A 24,652-nucleotide genomic window follows, 5' to 3' on the forward strand; every position below is an offset into this window, starting at 1 on the left:
AATCATTACAATTTTTTTATTAAGAGCTTTATATATATATAAAATGACGTATTATACAATGGGTTCATATTAGGGAAATTTTTTTTAAAAAAAAAAAAATACAATGGGTTCCAAAAACTGACAGACGGAGTGGATACAAGTTTTGTTGATGATTGAGAAAGTAAGGCAACTTTATGTTTGATGGCAAGAAGGCGGGAGCATAAAATGGAGCGGCACAAACCATAACGGAAAAGGCGGGAGCGATCAAATGGAGCGGCACAAACCATAAGGGAAAGAGATATGATATATATATATATATATTTTTTTTTTTGGGTAATTACCTTTTCTCCCATGAACTACTAAAAAATGCGCAATGCCCCCATAAATTACCAACTCGACCAAAATAGAGCATTCAACTACAAAAGACAACCATTTTCTCCCATTCCGTCAATTAGAGGGGTTAAAAGAAACAGTCAACAGGTCATGTGCCGTTTTACATGGGGGTATGTTGGAAGATGATGGTAGTTCATGGGGGAAAAGAGGAAGATGATAGTAGTTCATGGGGGAAAAAGATGAAGAAAATGAGGGTAAAACGGCGTGTGACGGTCACGTAACCCGTTGACCGTTTGTTTTAACCCATTTGACTGACGGAATGGGGCAAAAGGGTTGTTGTTGGTAGTTGAATACTCTATTTTGGTCGAATTGGTAGTTCATGGGGGTATTGCGCATTTTTTGGTAGTTCATGGGGGAAAAGTAATTACCCCTTTTTTTTTTGTTTTTTGTTTTTTGTTTTTTGTTTTTGAAGGAAGAGATATGATATGTTGTCCCATGACACAATTATTCATATAATTATTAATTTTTTTTTATTAAACAAAAAATCACAAAATTATGTAAATGAGTTGGAGTCTGGTTTTGTATTTTTTATTTTAAAAAAAAATAAAAAAAAGTCAATAATTGTGTCAATAATTATGTTTTTGAGTGGCAAAATATCATTTCTCTAAAAAAAAATTTGATTGAAAAACGTGGCCCCAAAGGTTTGGGGTGGCCGACCACCCCTACCTGGGCGGGATGGGATGGTGAGTCATCCCAATTTTTTTTTGTTTTTTAATGTTTATGTTCTTTTCTTTTCTTTTTTAATTGACATTTTAGACTTTTCATCTCTTTTTTTTTTGCGAAAAAAAAAAAAAAAGAATAAAAAGGACGACGAAAAAATGGGTCATTTTCAGCAAAGACAGAAATGGTAATGGGTGGGCAATATTGACAATTTCAAAATTTTAGTGGGGTACATTGTCAATTTTTAAACATTAAAAGTAAAAGTGAAAAAGTGGTAAAACTTTACGGAGTAAAATGTGTTTTTTCCTCTCTTTTTTTTTAAAAAATATTTTTTTTAAAATTTTTCATACCCTAAAATGCCTAGAGAAGTTTGTCAATTTTTAAACCACATCTCAAACCATAAGGAGCAATTTACCATTTTTTTCCCAAAAGCAAGTATCTCTTAAGATTCACTCGCAGGTTTTAGACCCGCGGGTAGAGCGTGCCACATCGAACATGGCAAGTGATCGACGTGGCTTAACGACCATCACTTAAATGAACGGAAAACACATGAAATGATCCAATTGAAAAACTTAATAGCTTGTTTAGGTGTGTGAATTTTTAAAAAATTATAAATATCGAGAGAATTTATTTTATGAAATTATGTTTTGATAGTTTAAAAAATTTAAGACAAAATTAAAAAAAAATTGAATAAAATTTGAGTAGAATTTAAATTCAAAAAGCAATATTTTAAAAATATTTACAAAATAATTTTCACCCAAACATGCCTTAAAATGCCATTTTAAGATTTAAAAATCGAATAAGTGATCTATAAGACTATAACAACGCGTTTACTCGTAGATTTAATTTTTAATTTATAGATAACCGATTTGAAAATTTGATAAATCATAAAACTATTAATAGACAAAATTAAAACCCATGCATTCATTTGTAATCGAGAAAAAATATAGGATTAATTTTAAAAGATAACGAAATTGATAAATAAACAAAAATAAAAAGGAAAATTGAGAGAGAGAGATAGAGAGAGAGAGAGAGAGAGAGAGGAAGATGAAAGGGCAGAACAACCGGCGCCTATGACTTGCGATGGAAGAAAAGAGTAATTGAGAAGAAGCAGCGGGAAGAGAGGATTCCTCGACTCGTTTGCATACGATTATGGCGGAACCAGAGCAATCGGCGATGTTTAGGACAGGTAATCTATTAGCCGGAGATGGAGAGACTGCGAGTCTAGCCATGAAGAAAAAGAAGAGGAAAAAGAGGAATTTTCTTCCCTCAACCGCCGTAAGTTCTCTCAATCTCTCTGCTTCGTCATCCACCCCTCAATCACAGGCACATGACCCCAATCTCAATCTTACCCATGAGAATGGAATTGCTCCTTGTGCTGATTATCTTAATTCTAATATTAAACCTGATGGTAATCTAGTAATCGATTGCTTCGATGATACTAATAACAACGATAAGAAGAAGAAGAAGAGTAAGAGTAAGAGTAAGAAGGGTTTAGAACTAGAAGAATCGTGGGTGGTTTCGCCGCCAGGAACCAGGCGCTCTAATGGCACTGACCCAAATGAGGTCGAAGAGGAAAAAGATTGCAACAAGAAAAAAGAGAAGAGGAGGAGGAAGAGAAATGATAGCAAGTGTTGCGAGGTAGTGAAAGAGGAGGATAGGGCTTTTGAGTTCGATAAGCAGAAAAGAGAGCCCGATTACCGAATAAAGAGCAGGATTGGTCCATTTGATGCAAGTTTAGAAGACGAGATTTTGACACTTGAGGATGTCCTTTCGCGAAGCATTTACAAGAGTAATGGCACGAGAACAGACTTAAAGGATGGCCAGCATGATGATGAGGAGGAACCCAATTTCTCTTTCAAGGCTGTTTCAAACAATCCTTCCATTCGAGCTATTGATGGTTGCTGTAACTTAGCTGGGGAGGTTGAGGATGAAGCTGTTATAATACCAAGCATTTATGCAAGCTTGAAGGAAGAAAATGTACAGCAAAATGAGCTAGAAGTTGGAAAGGCTGTTGGTTACAAGCAAAGGCGAAGAAAGGAAAAACAGCGAACAATTGCTCACGCTGATGTTCGAAAGGTGTCCCCATACTTCTGGAGGTCAACAGGACAACAAGAGGTGAGAAATGACGGTAATGGGAGACGATTTAGCCCAACAAGAGCTTGTGCAAAAGCTGGTGCTACTTGTGTGATGGTTTCCCCATACTTTGAAAAGATACCCAAAGAAGGAGAAAATGCAGATGTCCCCAATCTCAATCTCACCCATGAGAATGGAATTGCTTCTTGTGATGATTATCTTAATTCTAGGAAGCGAAGGAAGATCAATGACATTAAACGTGATGTTAATCTAGCAATTAATTGCTACAATGATACTAATAATAATGATAATAATAATAATAATAAGAAGAAGAAGAGTAATCCCAGTTCTAGTAAGAAGGGTCTAGAACTAGAAGAATCGTGGGTGGTTCCGTCGTCAGGAACCAGGTGCTCATATGCTTCTCCTACACATGACACTGCCCCAAATGAGATCGAAGAGGAAAAAGATTGCAACAAGAGCAAAGATAAGAGGAGGAAGAGGAATGATAGCAACACAGATAAGAGGAAGAGGAAGAGAAATGATAGCAAGTGTTGCGAGCTAATGAAAGAGGAGGATAAGGCTTTTGAGTTTGATATGCAGAAAAGAGATCCCGGTTACCAAATGAAGAGCAGGATTGGTCCATTGGATGGAAGTTATGAAAATGAGGTTTTGAAGCTTGAGGATGTCCTTTCGCAAAGCATTTACAAGAGTAATGGAACAAGAACAAACTTAAAGGATGGCCAGCATGATGACGAGGAGGAACCCACTTTCTCTTTTAAGGTTACAAACAATCCCTCCATTCTAGATATTGACGGTGGCTGCAACTTAGCTGGGGAGGTTGAAAATGAAGCTGTTATATTACCAAGCATTTATCCAAGCTTGAAAGAAGAAGTACAGCAAAATGAGCTAGAAATTGGAAAGATTGTTCGTTCCAAGCGAAGAGGAAGAAACGAAAAACAGCAAACAATTGCTCATGTTGACTCTGCCCCAAATGAGATCGAAGAGGAAGAAGATTGCAACAAGAGCAAAGATAAGAGGAGGAGGAAGAGGAATGATAGCAAGTGTTGTGATCTAGTAAAAGAGGAGGGTAAGGCTTTTGAGTTTGATATGCCGAAAAGAGATCTCGGTTACCAAATGAAGAGCAGGATTGGTCCATTGGATGGAAGTTATGAAAATGAGGTTTTGAAGCTTGAGGATGTCCTTTCGCGAAGCATTTACAAGAGTAATGGAACAAGAACAAACTTAAAGGATAGCCAGCACGATGACGAGGAGGAACCCACTTTCTCTTTTAAGGTTACAAACAATCCCTCCATTCTAGATATTGACGGTGGCTGCAACTTAGCTGGGGAGGTTGAAAATGAAGCTGTTATATTACCAAGCATTTATTCAAGCTTGAAAGAAGAAGTACAGCAAAATGAGCTAGAAATTGGAAAGATTGTTCGTTCCAAGCGAAGAAGAAGAAACGAAAAACAGCAAACAATTGCTCATGTTGACTCTGCCCCAAATGAGATCAAAGAGGAAGAAGATTGCAACAAGAGCAAAGATAAGAGGAGGAGGAGGAAGAGAAATGATAGCAAGTGTTGTGAGCTAGTAAAAGAGGAGGGTAAGGCTTTTGAGTTTGATATGCAGAAAAGAGATCCCGGTTACCAAATGAAGAGCAGGATTGGTCCATTGGATGGAAGTTATGAAAATGAGGTTTTGAAGCTTGAGGATGTCCTTTCGCGAAGCATTTATAAGAGTAATGGAACAAGAACAAACTTAAAGGATGGCCAGCATGATGACGGGGAAGAAACCACTTTCTCTTTTAAGGTCACAAACAATCCCTCCATTCTAGCTATTGATGGTGGCTGCAACTTAGCTGGGGAGGTTGAGAAGGAAGCTGTTGTAATACCAAGCAGTTATGAAAGCTTGAAAGAAGAAGTACAGCAAAATGAGCTAGAAATTGGAAAGACTGTTGGTTCGAAGCGAAGGAGAAGAAACGAAAAACAGCAAACAATCGCTCATGTTAATGTTCGAAATGTCTCCCCATACTTCTGTAGGTCAACAGGACAACAAGAAGTGAGAAATGACGATAATGATAGACAATTTAGCCTGACAAGAGCTTGTGCAAAAGCTCGTGCTACTTCTGTGAAGGTCTCCCCATACTTTCAAAAGATACCCAAAGAAGAGCAGCAAGAGGTGAGAAATGACGGTAATGATAGACAATTGAGACCAACAAAAGCTTGTACAAAAGCTCGTGCTACTTCTGTGAAGGTCTCCCCCTACTTTCAAAAGATGCCCAAAGAAGAAGAAAATGCAGATGGCCTTCTGTTGGAAGGTAAAAATTGGTGTAAAACAGATGTGAGAGTTGAGACTGTTCTATCTACTTCTGAGAAGCTACACACAGCTTACCGAAGAAAAAGTCCAGATAACATGTGGAAACCTCCACGCTCCAGCTATGGTCTACTCCAAGAGGATCATGCCCATGATCCTTGGAGGGTATTGGTGATATGTATGCTCCTAAATCGGACAACTGGTTTGCAGGTATTTTCTGGTATTTTGTGTTGCTTTAGCCTAATTACTAGCCAATTGTTCATTTAATTTCAGCTTTTGCAACCTCATTGCTATAACTATATGCTATTCTTTGAAGCTATAGTTGGCTAGTTAGAAATTTCCTTTCTTTCTAGGATGTCATAACTTTGTTATAGAAGCTGCCAAATTTATGGTGGCTGATTAAACGATTTTCTCTTTAATTGTGGACAACAAAATTGGACATTGCATCGCTGGTATTCTGGTTGATTAGGTCTTGCTACAGCAAAACTTCTGTCATTGCTCGGCTCTTTTCCAGCATAATATATCCAAGGGTGGTACCAACCTGGTTCACTCTACTATTCCTTGGGAATTTGATTTTTTGGAAGTGCGTAATTATTTGTGTATGATGGCTATTAATATGAACTGATATGCTTCTTTCTTCAGCTCTCTATCACTTCTATCATGGAAATAGAGTAGTGCTCCCTACAACCTCACGTGGAACATTTATTATTGTTTTATTTTTGAATCTTCTTTTTGACATTTGGGCAATAGCTATCATTTAGTGTAGGCATTCTGTTTTTTTTTTTTTTTTTTCCTTTTTCTTTCTCTATGATTTTTACAGCAGCACTATGGCCCACCGTGTTTGCGAACATATTTATAGGTATTAATCTTCATTAAGAAAGCAACAATGCCTTCTTTTACCTGCCTTCAATTGCCTCCCTATTTTCCATATCTTTCTGTAAGTGTTCTTCAATTTTTTTTTTTTTTTGTGAATTTCTGTCAGTTGCTTCCCATACACTATACAGGTTGTAATGTTTCTCATTTTGTTCTGAAAAAAGCATTCGACACTGTTCTAATATTAGTTATCTTATAAGAATGGCATTCTAATGGGACTGCACAACTCTAGGCTTCTAGTTACAAATTTTTTTGATGAGTAAGAGAAATTTCATTAAAAGCGCAAAGTGCGATCAAGTACAGAGGGAATATACAAGAAAGACAACTAAGAAGAAGAGGAAAACAATACAAGAAAATCATAATACGACAACTAGTTACAAATTTTGATATGCATTTTCTAGTAGATTTTTTTTTTTTTTTTTTTTTTTTTTTCAAAAAGTAGTATATCTTTTAGCCAACCAACTTTGTGATAAAATGGGATGGACTTTGGGAGTTCAAAAATTATTAGATTCTCACACTTTATGTGTGTTAATTGAAGATTTGAATTTTTTAATTTCAAAATATTTGGAAATTTTCAACTCTATAAAAAATAATAGAATCCATTTTTTCATGTGCAAGAGAAAATGCTGTGAATAGTTTATAAAGAGGAAATAGGCTAGCTTGGAGATTTGAATTGTTGCATCCGAGATAGTATATTTGTTTGAATTGGTGCTGTATGTGTAAGGCAGTGTGTGACTCGGTAAATCTTCTGTTGTAGCATTATTATTGGCTAGGGAAATGTGTCTTATGTTTCTCTGTTTGGTCTCTTGGGTTTTAGACAGTCAGCGATATGCTGTCTAGTTGGCATGGAAATTTTGGAAGGGGAGACATTAATGAGCATGTGACTCTTGTTTGTTTTCTCAATGCATTTGGCTGTTTAGAGATAGATGGTGTGGAACATAGCTTTCTGAAGGTCAAAGCTTCACAGCCCCCCTTCCCTTTTTTTCTTTTCAGTTATCTTCTGTGATTTGTTGTATTTTCTTATCCTAGCAGTCAAGAAAAAAATCTAGAAATTTGTTTTGAAAGTAATTGTTTTCCCTCTTCGGTGTTTTTTTTTAAGTATTATTTTGTCCCCCAAGAGGACGGGAAAGAGGAGATTCGAACTAGTGACCTTTGCTTCTTGAGGTGTGGTCCCTTACCGATTAAGCTATCCCTTAGAGACAATTGTTTTCCCTTGTAGGGACTTTCACTTAAAATGATTAGGAGTTTTCTTGGCTTGGCTGGCCCCATTTTCTACCATTGCTTGTTCTTCCTCTCTGGTAGTCAAGGGTGCAAGCATTCTCTACCAATTTAGATGTCCAGTGGACCATGGAAAATCAGATTTTCTGTGTGAATCCTGCTGAATTGTCTTGCTGCTATATACATGGAGCTTGATGGTCTTTCTTCATCTAACAACTCTGATTTGTACTATTCTCTCATTTGTGGCTTCTTGTTGCAACTGTACAAGTAGTTCAGGCCTTGGAATGTTCTCTGATTCAGAGCCAAAAATCTGTTTTTCTTTTTTAAACTGTAACCAATTCCGGCAATGGCAACTTTGTACATTCTAACTTTTTGTTCATATATATTTTTTTTCCAAATAGATTTAGTATGGTGCAATGTAATTAATGCAGATGCCTTGTGCACTTTAATTGCTTATAGACAACATGCTGCATTTGATTGCTTGTTCTTCCTCTCTGGTAGTCAAGGGTGCAAGCATTCTCTACCAATTTAGATGTCCAGTGGACCATGGAAAATCAGATTTTCTGTGTGAATCCTGCTGAATTGTCTTGCTGCTGTATACATGGAGCTTGATGGTCTTTCTTCATCTAACAACTCTGATTTGTACTATTCTCTCATTTGTGGCTTCTTGTTGCAACTGTACAAGTAGTTCAGGCCTTGGAATGTTCTCTGATTCAGAGCCAAAAATCTGTTTTTCTTTTTTAAACTGTAACCAATTCCGGCAATGGCAACTTTGTACATTCTAACTTTTTGTTCATATTTTTTTTTTTTCCAAATAGATTTAGTATGGTGCAATGTAATTAATGCAGATGCCTTGTGCACTTTAATTGCTTATAGACAACATGCTGCATTTGACTGCCATCTAGGGTCTTCCCTGAGTAGTTCCGAGTCAATGACTGCAACTATTTGAGTTGCCCATTTGGAACTCTTATAGTAGTTGGTCTGCCTGTGAAATGTATCTGGGTTACTAATTATTGGTTGAAATAGGTCAATAATAATTTTTTTTTTTATTGTACTGGATGTCAAGAACATGTCTAAAAAAACACTTTTTTTTCTTCCAAATATGATGGTGTCATAAAAGACAATTGGAATTCCATATGTAAGGGATGAGAGGAATATCTTTTGCCGTTGATGCAGCTCACATGTGCCTCATTGACGCCAAGGCAAAGGAATTGGACGAGTCCACATGTTACCTTCGTACAAGGAAGAAGCTTGAGAAAAATAATAGGAATAATATTATGAAGCCCGATGTAGCTGGACAACTAAAAAGCCTTCCTTTTTTTCTTTTCCAGTACGAAGGGTTCTTTATACTACTAAATTTTTAAGCTATTGAACCGCAGTGGTTATGGCAGATGCGAGAACTAGATAAGAACAGGGACAGCCCACTAGTTAGGGATTAGGATTTCCTATGACCAATATAGCTGGGTTAAAGGCTGGGTTTTATAGTCAAGAAGGATGGTTTAGGGATTATGGAGGGTTCAGAGTTGAAATAACATAAGAATAGTGAGAATCAAAGGGTGCAGTCCATGGCTATGGACAGCATCCGTGAGCGGTTTTTGTGAACAGCACCTATGAAGGTGCCAAGAACAATTAAGTTTCATATCTTGTGGGTTTTCTATGCCAATTGATGATGGGCTATGTTAGGGTTTGTAAAACTGGAACTTAGGGATTGATAGAGGCTTGAAAAGTGTTTGATGAGGTCTGATTGAAGTTCAAAATAAAGAAAAAGTGGAAGAATAAGAAGAGAGAGTTTAGAAACCTTGGAGTCTCACCATGGCATTCTAGGCATCTCAACTAGAAGAATTTTAATGGAGCTTCGGCATTGAAGAAACCATAATATGCTGAAATTTTATTTGTCAAAGTTCTCTAATTGTTTACAGGGCCACAAGACTTGCTTATATAGAAGCAAAATCCTTAGATCCAGAACATAGAACTCCTACTAGGGAAAGGAACAAACTTTTAACAACCAAGCAAGACTAAGGAACGGAACAGGCTGGACTCGTAATCAAACAACCTCTAACTTAACATCAAATTTAAAAATTTAATAAAATACCTCGAGAGTTATAATTTTCTAATATGTATGATCTGTTTCCAAATACATTAGTAAATACTATGTTGGCTTTACAAATGTACAAGATTGCCTCCTGCATCACAATCTAAGGTGGAGTTATTTTTTTGGAGGCTTGTTTCAATGACAATTTGGAGTCCACTAACAAATTTGTTGCAGAAAGGTTGTGACCGAATTGGTTTGATGATTGTGAAGAACTTAACGAGAATAAGGTGAGAAATTTAGAAGCTGAACTGATCTAGACATGGTTTACGACATAGATTTGTGGCTTACCAAAAAGGGAAAAAAATTGATTGGGAAGTTGCACGCACCCGGTGGGAAAGGAAGCCACTTCGTCACCCTCCACCTTGCTACAAAGGAAGGAAGTACGATTTTAGCTAAAGCTCATTGGTTACCAGAAAGGTTATCTTTTCTACTAAAAAGGGAAAAAATAGAAAAGAAAGAATACTCATGGATTTGTGGATCAGTGTCTGAAAAGCATAAGCTTATCACTGCGACTGTACTTCTGAATATTCCATGTCTTCCCAGGAAAGACTCGGCTGTTTCTGTAAAACAAAAATAATGCACAGTTTGGAGGGCATTTCATTGCTAATGGCAAAGAAAGTTACTCTCCGCCCCTGCTTGTGAGCGTGTCTGGTAGCCACAGCGTTCTGGATTTCAGTTGGGCCTCATGAGATTTGGTTGAATGTGCATGGGTTGCCTTTCTTGGTCTTTAAACTAATTAAGCTGCCTATTCTGCTATCATCTTAGAGATTATCATAGTTTCTAATTCTGTTGTCTGGATTTTTTTGTTTGTAACCATACATCAAAAAATTACTTATTTCACTTGAAGGCTGGAAACAAACTTATACGGGCAAATATGAGTTTCTTTGATTTGTTCAGTTTGGTTTTGCTTCAGATGCCTGGGTTTGGTTCCATGGGATCCTTGGTCTGGTTATAGATTGTAATTTAGGAAAGCAACCTTGGACCAGTTTGGTTCCAGTTTTATTGGATCAAACCATCCCAAACTAAGATGCACCGTCCAGGGCTAATTGTCACATCATTCGTTTTTTTGTGTTGGTTAAACATCCCAGTAAATCTTATTTGAAGCCTCGTGACGGTGGGATTCATCTTTACGTGTCTTTTCAAAGGCTGGAAATATTCTATAAACCGATTGTTGTTCTTAGGATGGTGCATGGATCTTTGTGGATTTTTTAAAAATTGTATAGATTGATAATTGTTCCTAGCTGGCAGATGGTGGTAATTAAATGAGTTGCTTAACTATGTATATTTCTCAATACAGGCTAAAAGGGTGATATCGGATCTCTTTACTCTCTGTCCTGATGCAAAGACAGCAACTGAGGTCACTCCAGAGGAGATAGAAAAGATTATAAAAACACTAGGTCTACAAAGGAAGAGGGCAGCAATGATACAGCGCCTCTCTCAGGAGTACTTGTGGGAAAGCTGGACCCACGTGACTCAGCTGCATGGTGTTGGCAAGTAAATTGACTAATCTTTCATCCCTTTTCTTTTGAATGATTAACAATCTTTCTGTGCATAGAAATTTTTTAATTACTTGTCAGTGGAAACTAAATTATTTTCTTTTTATTTTATGCTAGGTATGCAGCTGATGCGTATGCAATATTTTGTACAGGAAGTTGGGACCTGGTGAGACCTACTGATCACATGCTAAATTATTACTGGGAATTTCTTTGCAGTATTAGACATACCTTATGATTTTCTCTCTCTATTAGACATATCTTACTGGATTGGGAGCTCTATTTTTGTGATTTTGGAGTACAATTTCAAGGAAAAACTTGTTCTAGTCAAAACTCCTATTTTAAATTTGTTCAAATTTAGGATCAAGAATATCTGAGTAGAGATAGCTAGAAGCTGAATCCATCTCCTACATTTTGCTCTACTTCCACCCCTTATCAATCACCTGTTGTATGCAAATATTTTATCTTTGTCCGTTTTTATTATTTATTATTTTCATTTGGTTGATGAAGAATTGTGGTTTGATCTCCTTTTATTTTATATTTGCTTCTTGCAAGTTTGGAAAGGCATGCATAGCTTTTCCATATAAAAGCAGATGGGGGAAATGATATCCCACCATCTCCAGCTCTAGTCTGAGGAGTTAAACTAAAAGTTTTCATATTTTTCCTATCATTTTGTCAAAAAGAAATTAATAATGGTTTCATCTTTTATGAAAGCTAACCCTAGTTCTTCTCTCAGACTCACTTCCCTCAGTATGACTTTTTGATATGGATACGCCGTAGGCCCGTAGTAATCTTTTTTTGCTTGATGAATGCTAGTAATTGTACATTTTATATTATGAAGACTTTTTCTTTTAAAATTATTTTAAATATTCGGATTCTAGAAAAAAAACAAAGAACAAAATCAACTACATAAAACAGGAACTAAAAACTATATTTTTAAAAATAAAAAAATAAAAAATGTAAGATCTGAAAACAAACAAGAATAAAAGATATGAACAAAAAAAAAAAAAAAAAAAAAAGGTTCTGAAATAAGATCCGGATTCTCAAAAAAAAAAAGAATATTAAAAGAAAGGATTTAAAATAAAAATTTATGTTAATTATCTAATAAGAGCATCTCCGGCAATAGTAGCTAAAATAGCTAGTGAGAAAATACAACTCTCTACTTTAGCTATTGATTTTTCTATACACGATCCAACAGATTCTCTATTATCTTCTTTACATGCTTTTAAATATTATTTCTCTTTTATTTATTTATTTATTAGATTCTTGTCAATACTCAATCAAAGGGAAAAACAAACACGTATATCGGGAACAATCAACATACAAAAACAAACACATATCCTACAAATCTGAATTTTCTAGAAATGCAATTCACCAAACCAAATAGAAATATCTCAAAAAAAAGAAGAAAAAAAAGTTGAAACATACAATAAGACTAACAATTCTTAAGATGCAATTGCCACAAGTGCTCAATAAGGTCAAATTTGAGCTGAGAATGAGTTTGATTGTCTCTAGTGCTCAAATGCCTTTGAATGAACTCCACAAATTCAGGGGTATACTCACGAGAAATCTGTATATGGGGAGTTTCTTCGATTTGTTCATATTCAAAGTCAATAGCATCATTAGTATTTCTCTCGTCTTCAATGATCATGTTATGCAGTATTATGCACGCTTTCATAATGTATTTGAGCATTTCACGGTTCCAACCACGTGTAGGTCCACGAATGATTGCGAATCGTGCTTGAAGTACTTCAAATGCGCGTTCCACATCCTTTCTTGTTGACTCTTGGGATGCAGCAAATTGTTTGGCCTTTTTTCCTTGTGGACATGCAATTGTCTTTACAAAGGCTGACCTCTGTGGATATATACCATCAGCAAGATAGTATCCTAATGTGTAGTTATGACCATTGACTGAGTAATTGGCTGGAGGTGCACACCCTTCAGTGAGCACAGAAAATATAGAAGATTGTTCTAGAACATTGATGTCATTCTGAGAACCTGGTAACCCAAAAAACGCATGCCATATCCATAGATCTTGTGAAGCCACTACTTCCAAAATCATTGTTGGTTCATGGCAATGACGAGAAAACATACCTTTCCACCTAGTTGGGCAATTCTTCCATTTCCAATGCATGCAATCAATACTTCCCAGCATTCCTGGAAAACCCCGTCTTTCACCAACTTCCAGCAATTTAGCAACATCATCAATGTTTGGAGACCTTAAGTAATTGTTGGAATAAATTGAAACCACTGCTTTAACAAATTTTTCTAGAGATTCTATTGCAGTGGTTTTTCCAATCCTCACATACTCGTCCATGTAGTCAGCTGCTACTCCATAAGTGAGCATTCTAAATGCGGTAGTTATTTTTTGAAGGGAAGACAAACCGAGTGTTCCAGCACAATTCCTTGTCTGGACAAAGTAAGGATCATAAACTTCTACCGCAGATTGAATACGACGAAAAAGATGACGATGCATTCGAAACCTCCTTCGAAATACTTTTGGAGGATATACTGGTGAATCAGCAAAATAATCGAGAAAAAGTCTTTGGTGGCCTTGCAAAAAATCACGATCAATGTATGTACGTCCTCGAACAGAACCACGACGTGAAGTGGATCCTCCCTCTCTATTGAAATATTTATGTGCCAAAACAATTGCGGTAAGTAGCTCCAACTCATCTTCGGAGTCCGAGTCTTCAAGGAGCATCATTCTCACATAATCCATTGTATTTACTGGACAGACTTGTGTTTACACTGGAGTCTTAGTGTCTATAGAAGTAGTACACCTTTCACCAGCTGAAAGCCAATATAGTTCTTGGAAGGGTCTTGGTCTGTGGTTATTAATTTAGGACCGAGTAGCTTTCACCTACTGCATTTACATTTTGCACACCCCCACACGAATCAGATTGAAAGATGCATTTACTTTGAATTTCAAATTTCTGCATTTACTCAGACACCACCAATCTCTTAATTTCGCATTCACTCAACTACTTCAAATGTCTGCATTTATTCACACACCACCAATCTCTGCCTTTACACACACCAGATGCATTTACTCTAACCACTCACAGCAGATGCATTTACACACACCAATCTGATTGAACGATGCATTTACTTCAAATTTCAAATGTCTGCATTTACTCAGACACCACCAAGTCTCTTAATTTCGCATTTACTCAGACACCACCAATCTCTGCATTTAGTTTCAGTCTTTCAGACAAGATTGAATGGCACAGCAGGAAAACTAGTGTCATGAATAGTCTAGTAATTTTAAGCCCTTCTACATTTGTCAGCACTATACACTGCCATTTCAAACATGTTCGAGACAAAATTTAGTGGTATCTGCACAAAAATAGACCCATCTTGTATTTTTGTTCAATTCAAAAATGACCCACCACCCATCAACCGAAATTTAGTGTTCAATTCGACTCTGCATCGTCTTCCAATCATCCAAGTCACTCCAATTCATCAAAATCCAGAATATGCAGCAGATAGATCACTGAAAATTTTAATGTGTTCTTTCATATCTTAAAGACTCTCATCTTTCTATTCGGAATTTATGCATATTTGAAAACCTGCTTGACCATAGATAATCAATGCTCAATCCAGTAACTAGCATTTCACAAGCATGGTATATTTTACATTAAAATAATAATAATAATAAAAATTAAAATTTAAAAAAAAAAAAAAAAAAAAAAAAACTTTATTTAGGTTAAGATCCTAAAAATAAGGTTGAAAACTTGGTACAAAATATATTTCCCCACTAGTTAGGAAACCAACAAAAAAACCACGACATCGTTAAATTGACAAAAACTCCAAAAAATAAATAACACCCCATAAAAAACTCACGGATAAGGAGGAGGGACCGGGAGGGGAAGAGTTCTTTTTTTTTTTGAAAAGTATATATAATCTTCTCAAATTACCACCTTATTGTGTTGTGGGCCTGCCGACGTAAGGGTGGTGGTGCCACTTACCTACGGTGGAATACGGTGGGGTAATAGGAATGACGTGCATGGTGAAGTGAAAGTGCAGAAGCTTCTAGTAGAATAGTGAGCTGGCTTTTTCCCTTTGCGTTTTGGGTATTTCAGCAGTCGTTTTAATTGTTTTCTTGCATGTTTCGGTTATGGGCGTTTGATACCTTGTATAGCATTTGTCCAGCTATAGACTGCTTTATTATTCGCCTTGCTGTTATGACAGCTGTAGTTTTTTGGTTGAGGATAGATTCTCGATTGATTCTTTTCCAGCGGGTATTTAGGAAGAGAGCTGTGGGGAGAAATGTAAGAATAGAAATAGTGAACAGTGTTATTTTCTGAGAGATTGGGCCTCTCCCAAGTGCCCGTAGCTATCAATAGTGACTATCTAGTGCATCTTATTCATCTTCTTCCTTAAAATCACTTCATTTCCATCCTATTGAGCTGTTATTTTCGCCATTTGAGGTCTTTAACCTTATATATTGTCAATGTCCATCCAAACTATCTATTGTGTCAATCTCCTTTCCTAAACTATCAAAAAATGCCAATGTCTTATCTAATGACAAAAATATCATTCATAAAATATTAATATTAAAAAAAATCTAAAATAAAAACAAAAAATAAAAACGGTTTTTTTAAAAAAAAATAAAATTATTATATAATTTTCATTTATTTTTTCGTTTGGTTTTTTTTTTTGAATAAAAAAAAAATTATTCTTTTTTCGTTTTTTTTAATTTTCACCCTTTTTTTTTCTTTTCTTTTCTTTTTTTTTTTTAAAAAAAAAATTGTCTTTTTGTTGGTCTTAGAGGGAGAATTGACATTATTTGGTTGTTTGAAGAGGGACATTGACAATTAAGTGATAGTTTAATTGGGATATGTATACTTTTTTTCTTTTTCTTTTTCTTATTTTTTTCAAGAGGGGAGGGGAGAGGGGGGAGTTGTTAGGCTATTGTAAGATAGAGGGGTTATGGGTGTTACAACATGACAAGAGGAATGGTGGGTGGGCGAAAGGGGAGGACGGAACCAGGAATTGTAATCGATAGGAGCAAAGCATGAATAATAAATATATTAAAATTGAAGACCAGGAAGTGAAAGTGCAGAAGCCCATTTAGGACTGAGAGGTTGGGGCTATCATCAATCATCATATAGTTGAACTACTTTTTAATAGAAGGGGCAAATACAAATTCTTTAGCCCTAGAATATAAAGTAAAACAAATTTCTTAGGAATCTTGCAAAAGTGGGGAGGGGAGGCCATGGCCCATGCCGGGTCCCTCCGTAGGACCATCTGAAGGAAGGTGGTGCTCACTGCTGAGGGACAGGATGAGGTTGGAGAGATAGTAGGCAAGAGGTGGAGGGGTTTTGACACCACGGGGATAGGTGGTGTTGTAGTTTAAAGAGAGGAGATAGGAGATAGGAAAGAGAGAAATGAGTTATATGTCTCTCATGTTTGACGGTGAAAGAAACACAACCTAATTTCAAAATATTTAACATAATACTTTTTTTTTTAAAAAAAAAAAATATTTTTGTTGTTCAAATAGACAAATAATATTGTTAAACTAATCATGTGTGTTTCACCCCAAATGTAACTCGTGTTAAACTAATTATGTGTGTTTCGCCCCCGCCAGAAGTTAAGAGATTAATAAATGTTTTTAAATTTTTTAACTGTTGCAGTCAAACCTGGGACGGTGGGACCATGTGAGTAAAGTTGTGCCATTCTATTTAACCAACCTCTCCCAACTCATTTTTTCTTTAAGTTTCCTCCAGTCGAGTTTTGCCTCCTTGCAAAATCACATCTTTCTCATTTTTTCTTTAAGTTCACTCCAGTCGAGTTCTGCCTCTTTCAAAATCAGCCCCTTTCTCGATTACACATTTCACTTCTTTCAAAATGTATTCACAATGTCCCATTTTACCTACTATCCCCCTTGCTTGTCCAGATTTTGCTATTGATCTTCCACCAGTTATGAATACGGAGGCTCCAATTCCACACCCTATTGAACCCATGGTATGTTGTTTTTTAAAAAAAAAATTATTTGTCTTTTGTTTTTTGTTTTACTTGACTCGAGTATTTTATATTTTATTTTTGTGTAAAGTTTTCGAGATTTATTGGTCCACATTCAACAATTGGACGTAGAAAGCTAAAAAAAAACTAAGTTTCTTTGAATTCGACCATATGCTGTAACAGTGAATTAAAGAAAATGCACAATTGAAGCTTCTGGAACTCACCTAAAGGCCAAAACTAACCAATTTGGCAACATTTGCGTTTGCTACCATTTCTTGGTTTTCTAAAACTAACAAAGAACTTAGTGATGGCTAAAAATGGTGCCATTAGGGTTTACAGCATCAACGCCAAACCTACACCACGAAGAACCTTGGTCCTGATTTTTTTAATTTTTAATTTTTTTTTTCTAATCGATGAAGGAAAAGGGTTATAGTGAGGATGTTTTCCACCCTTGATCTCAATGGAAGAGAGAATGAGAAATCCTATGAGAATGCCTCCAAACACAATGTGAGAAGCGACTCACTTATCTAACGCGTGTGCACGATAATTGACACAGCTAAAAACGTTCAAAGGATTTTAACTTTAAAATGAAGAGAGATCTAAGCTAATATCAGAAAGGATACAAGCAAAATTTCAAGAGGAAAAAATAAGAGGGTATTATGTAATCGTGTAAGGTTCTGCATAGGGCCATAGATCTCCGCAATGGCCCCAAACACATATCAAACATTGGATTTGTAGCAAGAATATTTTTGGGGCTATCAATTTGGATTTGGGCTTGAGTTCGACCTTGGCAAGTGTCTGCCATTGAAATAATCAATGCCTGTAGTTGAATGTCTCCCTCAAACACACATCAAACATTGCCTTAACAATTGACAGATGCCTGAAGCTTCTTATGAAACCAAAGTGAAGTCATCGACCAATCTGGCTACCATTCCATGGTTTTGAGAGTATTTGATTTTTAATAAGCTAATAACTTATAGACATATTCCAACAAATCCCAAAACAAGGAAAGTTTAAAAATAAGGGTAAATATTACGTTACTATCCTACGGGTTCCAACAACTAAAGGCTACAAGACACTCAAATGTACCAGATAGAGAACAATATGGATTGAAAGTAATAAAGCTTAAAGAGTACAAAAGCATATCACCTTGAATCCACCAAAAAAAATAAAAACCTAGCAACTCAATAAATTTGAAATGACAAACTGTGGACATAAGTAGTCTTACAGTAGAAACCAATCACAGATAATACATGGAATGTTAAACAAGAACATAATAACAGTTTATGGTAATCACATTCTGAAATCCTCAATCTAGAGGCAACATGCAACAACTTAAAATAGCAGTTCTCCGGTCCCAAAAGCCTTTTGATCTAAATCACTATCAGCATCAACATGACCTAAGAGCAAATCCAACAGGACCCAAGCATAGATGTCACCATTTGTCTGTGTGCACTCACTCGAGGCTCAACAATAAACGTGCAGCACCAGCAAAGACTTTCATAAAGAAGCATAGCATAATATCATTGGGATACTTTCAATCCCAATGCCATAAAAGCAATAATAGCTGAAATAAAAAATTTAAAAAAAAAAAAAAAAAATTACAATGCTAAAGGTGATACATCCTTATCGCATTTCAATAAGACTAAATTTACTTATCAAAAAAACATTTAAGAAATGTAGACAAATAACCTTTGCATTTCAGATAGGAAAACATAAGCTCAAATAGTCATCACGTTTCACAATCTGAACACCAAGCTCATTATCCCAAAGGTAATCCATCACTATATTTTCAGCTAGCTCCCTCAACCCTGACATTCAAACCACATCAATTGTTTTATAGATCATTTTCTTTTTATTTTATTCTTTTTTATTTGTTTTCTAGCAGCAAACATTCGTTCTATTCCAAGAGAGAACATCAGCATGAATATGATTTGAAAGTATCTAGAACTGCATGCATCACAATTCACGCGTGACTTAGTACCATGAGGAAGCTTAACCAGATAGTCCAACTGATAATTATTGATTACACCTTACAATCTAAAAACAACTAGCCTCTTGACGTGCACTTACACATATCATAGCCTCTTAAAAGTGATAAGAGAGAGGAGAGAAACTATGGATGAGGTAGAGAAAAGATGAGAAAAATTAAAAGACAAAGAAACGAGAGGAAAAAAGAAAAGAAAAGAGGATTATGCTGGATTTAAACTCACTCTTGTTACACAACTTTTTACTTATTTCAGCAGAAACAAGACTAGAAGCTCAAAATTCTCATATCAGTTTATACTTGAATCTTGGTAATGGCACCTTAATTAAAAAGACAAATGACAAGTAAAAGTCATGTTCTTGAAGGAGAAAAGGTTATGGCACTAACTGCTAATTTCATGCAACCTCCTCTTTCTCTGAGGTCATACAAGCAATTCCTGGGGTCATATAAGCACAGTATACACCCTTTTGCTTGGTGTGTATAATGGAAATATAATACAACATATGTAATAATGCTGAAACATGTTCATAGGTTACAAAAACAAAGGCCATATAGTTAAAAATTCTAAGTTTTTGTAACTATCTGAACTAGAGTCGGTAAGCAATTTGCTCATAGAATATTGATATAGAAGTTTCCAATGAATCATAAAGCAAGAGATCAAAACAACCATAAGACATAATGTTGGTCAACTCAACAAGCAGAAATGTATCACTACCCTAACATCATGCCTATGCATCCCTTGTTTAAATCTAGAACATCAGTTTTGCCTAAAGAACACAGGACATAATGTTGTCAACTCAACAAGTAAAAAAGTAGTCACCATTACACAACTTTCAGAACATTATTGCAGAAACAAGGGTAGAACTGCACATATAATTCTGAAATATTTTCATTCAAATCTTTTCTAATGAAGAGATTTAGTTTTTCTATATCATCATAAAAGAAAGCAATATAATTAAAGCTGCATTACAGCGAGAAAGGGAAAACTTTCACTATTGTATCCATATTAGGTTCAATAGGATCTCACCCCAAGCATGAACAGATATTGACCAAAATACCTTGAGCAAGAAATCAAAATTACCATAATAAATCCTATTTGCAAACCCTTAAATGTACAAGTAGTCCAGGAACATCATTACCATTAGTATCATAAATTATCAATAACATTTAGATGTTGACAGATGAGATATTGAATCTTAATGAAAACAATACAGCATCTAGTTCCATCTATTAGCTTAAAAGTCAGTACACAAAAAACTCTTCCTCCACTCGATGATAAAAGCAGTAATTCAAGCCTTACCAGATCTAGCGCTGAATATTAAGCATAGCTTTGGCCTCACTCTGCTCCTCTAACAACCCCTCACTCACATACTTACTCAACAGCTCCATCTTCTTCTTCTCCAAAACCATTCTCTCTATTTCCTTCTCATCTGGCAATGGCACGTGCGCCACAAATTCCCTCCTCCCTTCCCTCTCCATCTCCTCCTTCTCCACTTTCTCCCTATTCCTCCTATCCTCTTCTTCCACCTCCTCCTCCATTCCCTCAAACAACACCTCCTTCGCCACACTCACCACCTCCCCACTCTTCACTGCCTTCCTTGCCTCCCTCCTCACCTCCTCCACTCTCCTCCACTCCTCTACTGCCTCTGCTCTCATCTTCTCCTCTGCTGGCCCCTCCACCTTCTCCAACACCCCATCCTCCTCATCCCTATACCCATAATAACTCGCGTCGATCCTCTTATATATATCATACCGAGTCCTCCTTTTTCTCAACTCTGGAGGTTTCTCAAACAGCTCCCTCACTCCTGGCAACTTCTTTGCTGCCCCAAAGTATCGGTATCCTGGCCCACGTCCGCTAGGGTTAGGAACATCCACTATGTTTCCTTCTAGGTCCGTCATTTTAGCGGCATGTTTGGCATAATTGGGCCCACCAAGCTCGACAATGCGTCGTTCCCAATGGGATTTTTCCCGGATTAGTTTGTTAATCTCGTCATTAAGGTCACGGAGGCGGTGCTCACCAAGGCCTTCGTTTTGGATTTCAGCAACCTTGCGGCCGATCTCGCGCATGATCTGCTGGCGCCACCTGTCAGCCTCAGCGAGGTCACGGCATTCAGAGGCAAGGAAGGGACGACGCTCTTTTGGCTTCTTTTTTTCCTCAGCTTTGAGCGTAATGAATCTGTTCAGCATTGACTGGGCTTTCTCTTCATTACGAGCCATCTTTCAATCTCGTTTGTCAGAATTTAATTTTGTGACAGAAGCTGAAAAACAAAGTCTCCTGTGAATATCGTACAGTTAAATTCAAAACCAAGCATGTACACTACCTATATCACTCTAAAAATAGCTTGAGAATTTAAAACAATTCGTCAAGAAGTCCAAATATTAAACATGAACAAAAATATAATAACCATACCAATCAAAATCAGAAGTTCAAAGCGAAGCGTAAACAGAGAAAATTGACTAGAATATTTCATATTCATAATTCTTATGATTAAGTACAAATTAGAGCATTATTCATAAAAATACTTATCGTGAACCACATTGATACATAAAATATTTCAGGTTGAACTAATATCAATTACTTTAACATTCTCATTAAATGCATGCCCTAGTATTCATGATTTTCTATGCAACCAAACTGAGACTAAGAGCTTACTGATTCAGGGCAAGAGAGGGAAAACCCTAACTAAAATGTTAGGAACCCGTATAATAACTAATCTATTACAATAAATTAAGTCCTTTCCTTACTGGGTTAGGATTATTTTCCTCTAAAAATCACTGTAGGTTCCGTATGGCTATTTACCAATAAGAATTTCAGTCAATTGCTATAAGCAATTTGTGGAGGCTGACCCCCTCGAAGTTCTTTTTGGGGGTGTTTTTCTGTACGGTTCAGTAAGCCATCGTTCGGGAGTGGTTTACCTGTGCAGAAGTTGTGCGGAAGCTGGGTTGATCTCCGACGTGCGTGGGTGTTTGTGATTGCTGTCACGTTGGTTGCAAAAGTGGTGCAACGTTGATTGCTGTCACGGTGGGTTGCGCGGTGCTGCAACGTCGGAGCCTAAGTGTCGCTGCGCTGAGTGCGGGGATGGCAGTCGGTGGTGGGCTGACGGCGTTCTTTCCGGTAGCGATAGTGTGCGGTGGTAGGAGGCAGCCGTGCGTGTGCAGGCTGCGATACTGGTGATTGTACTTCGATACTGGGAGGCTTCGAGCCTTTGATTGTGTTTATTTGGGGAAGAACGGGTGCTGTTTGGTTGCACCATTGGGGGAAATTTCTATTCCAGTACACGGATAGGATTATTTATTCTAGAACAGGCATTATATCTCATTAGAACTATAGCTGTTTGGCTGTTAGATTAAGATAGCCCTTGTCCCAGCTTATTGTATTCTATCTTATTAGAACTATAGCTGTTGGAATCGAGAATTACTTCGAATGTGGACATTAATTTTTTACATGTACTTCTCAGATGTTTTTTGATAGCATTAATAAAAAAACATATCATTTTCACATGTTTAAAGTACACCTATCACTCTTATATATGGGTTGTAAAAAATTTCTTATAAGCAAATTTGTAAGAAATTTCAATCCTTCGAATATTGTGAAAACAGTTGAGGGAATTAATAGAAAATTTTGTTGCAAGAACGGTCGTATGAGCCCAAACAAAAGAAATACAGAAAAAGAAAAGGGATTGACCCCTTTAAGGGGGTCAGCCTCCACAAATTGCTTATAGCAATTGACTAAAATTCTTATTCGGTAAATAGCCATATGTCACCTACATTGATTTTATGGAGGAAAATAAGCCTAACCTATTAAGGAAATGAATTCTAACTTTTTTGTTTCGCCCGCGCAGGGGGGGGGGGGGGGGGGGGGGCTTCACGCCTTTCCCTCCGGGTGCTGGTGTCTCTTAGGGCTAGGGTGGCTTTTGTTCCCTCTTGGCTTGTTTCCAAGGGTGGATGGTCTGTTTCTCCAAGTGTTTAGGGCTGTTGGAGCTTTGTTCTTCCCGGTGTTTGAACCGGTGGAGGTTTTTTTTTTTTTTTTTTTTTTTTTTTTTTTTTTCCTGTTGTCTCTTTGTGCAAGCAAAGTTTTTTCAGGTGCTGGGGCTAACTGGTGAGCTCAGTGGTGAGGGCAAGGCAACGTGTTTTGTATGTTTTTTGAAAGGATTGTTTGGATCGAAATTTTGGGATCTAGATCTACGCTCCTCTCTCCATTATTGCACAACACCGGCCTCACCATTGCGTTCACCGGCGTCCTCCGAGTCCCCCGACATTCAGCGTGTCCCCCACTGCCCCCTCCACATTGGTGCGTGATGGCCACACGCCACTCTCCCGCCTTCCACTACCACGACTGATGGCGGTTTTTTCGGACGTTCTGGTGTTTTCTTGCTAGCGGCTCCCTCCTCTATTGGTGGTTTTTTTGTTAGATCTACAGGCTGCCTGTTAAATGCTTGGATATTATTGGACTTTTTCGCTTTATAGTGTAGATCAGCCATCTTTTATTTTTAGTAATGGTGCTTATTTGTTTAGAATGGCTTCTAATGTTTGTTATTGTAATCTTTGGGTGTTTTTAGGTAGTTTGCTCCCAAATCATAAATTAGTTCTGATTTTATGTTTAGGGAGTCTTGGTATTCTTTAACATTGTACTTGGACCTTTGGGTCTTTTTCATGAAAGCAGATCCTCTTTGTTTCAAAAAAAAAAAAAAAAAGGAAATGAAGGAAATGAATTCTAACCTAGTAAGGAAATGACTTAATTTATTGCAATATCTTAATTATTATACAGGTTTCTACCATCCCCTACTCTTAAAAGCAAACCTTGCCCTCAAGGTTGATGATTAAGAAATTTAGAAAAACGTGCCTTCAGAGTCTCTTATGGCTACTAGTGCGATCCATCTCATCAACCGATGAAGATCAAGTTGTATAAGTAGAGATGATCAGCGGGGTTCACCTATTGTAACACCCCGATAAAATAATTAACTGGTAATTAACTCCACAATTCGTCTTCCAGTCTTATTCCAAGAAAAATAAGACCACATGGATCTCTACTCCTCACAAAGAGAATATTACGTAGCAGAAACATAAAATATTCTATCACCATTAATTATAACCAGAGTATCTACCAAGAGTTATTACAATAATTGAAATCACACTATATAAATCATCGATCAAAACTAAACATTAACATACAATCAAGCATTAAACACTAAGCCTACACGTCACCCAAAAGTACTAATTACCATAAGCAGTCTTCAAAATCCTCCAATAAGTCCTCAAGCATCAACCGGATCGATATTAATATGCCAATAGGCCGCATCTGCTTCGACGTCTATCTCAAATCCAATATTTAAATGTGGTTCAACTATGAAACAACACATATTTCATAGGTGAAAAATATACAAACGTAATTTCATGACTTGGTGAGTAATAATATGCATGGTGACAGGTCATCATGCGATGAACTTGGTTATTTATAAATCACATGAAGCAATGTAAATTATAGTTCTTCTTTTGACAAATTAATCATGGATGCAATATAGATATAATATATGTTGTAACAAGATAATCATATAGCAGATCAATTCTATATGGTCTACCCAAAATATATATATATATATA

At 36.7% G+C, this 24,652-nt stretch overlaps 3 protein-coding genes across 9 annotated transcripts; 1 reads left to right on the top strand and 2 right to left on the bottom strand.

The window, feature by feature from the left end:
• Nucleotides 1–2,046: 2,046 nt before the first annotated feature.
• On the top strand, nucleotides 2,047–11,600 carry LOC133854253 (uncharacterized). 2 transcript variants are annotated; one of them, XM_062290354.1, is made up of 3 exons: nucleotides 2,047–5,631; nucleotides 10,902–11,094; nucleotides 11,218–11,600. In XM_062290354.1, exons 1-3 carry the CDS (start codon nucleotides 2,185–2,187, stop codon nucleotides 11,268–11,270), a joined length of 3,693 nt encoding a protein of 1,230 aa, XP_062146338.1. In that variant the 5' UTR covers nucleotides 2,047–2,184; the 3' UTR covers nucleotides 11,271–11,600. The 2 variants fall into 2 exon arrangements, with proteins under 2 accessions (XP_062146338.1, XP_062146337.1); XM_062290353.1 differs by having other exon boundaries at nucleotides 2,049–5,631; nucleotides 10,902–11,098.
• A 932-nt stretch (nucleotides 11,601–12,532) lies between these two features.
• On the bottom strand, nucleotides 12,533–13,819 carry LOC133853922 (uncharacterized). Its single transcript, XM_062289946.1, has one exon. The coding sequence runs from the start codon at nucleotides 13,817–13,819 to the stop codon at nucleotides 12,533–12,535; it is 1,287 nt and encodes a 428-aa protein (XP_062145930.1).
• Nucleotides 13,820–18,231: 4,412 nt separating this feature from the next.
• LOC133855071 (uncharacterized) lies at nucleotides 18,232–22,252 on the bottom strand. Of its 6 annotated transcripts, none has more exons than XM_062291369.1 (3): nucleotides 21,968–22,252; nucleotides 20,352–21,309; nucleotides 18,232–18,464 (listed from the first exon to the last, which is right to left on the bottom strand). In XM_062291369.1, exon 2 carries the CDS (start codon nucleotides 21,266–21,268, stop codon nucleotides 20,357–20,359), a length of 912 nt encoding a protein of 303 aa, XP_062147353.1. In that variant the 5' UTR covers nucleotides 21,269–21,309; nucleotides 21,968–22,252; the 3' UTR covers nucleotides 18,232–18,464; nucleotides 20,352–20,356. The 6 variants fall into 6 exon arrangements, with proteins under 6 accessions (XP_062147353.1, XP_062147356.1, XP_062147355.1 ...); XM_062291372.1 differs by having other exon boundaries at nucleotides 18,232–18,561; XM_062291371.1 differs by lacking the exon at nucleotides 18,232–18,464 and adding an exon at nucleotides 18,502–18,631.
• Between the last annotated feature and the right edge of the window lie 2,400 nt (nucleotides 22,253–24,652).

The sequence above is a fragment of the Alnus glutinosa genome, chromosome 13, assembly GCF_958979055.1.
Source record: "Alnus glutinosa chromosome 13, dhAlnGlut1.1, whole genome shotgun sequence".
Taxonomy (NCBI): Eukaryota; Viridiplantae; Streptophyta; class Magnoliopsida; order Fagales; family Betulaceae; genus Alnus; species Alnus glutinosa.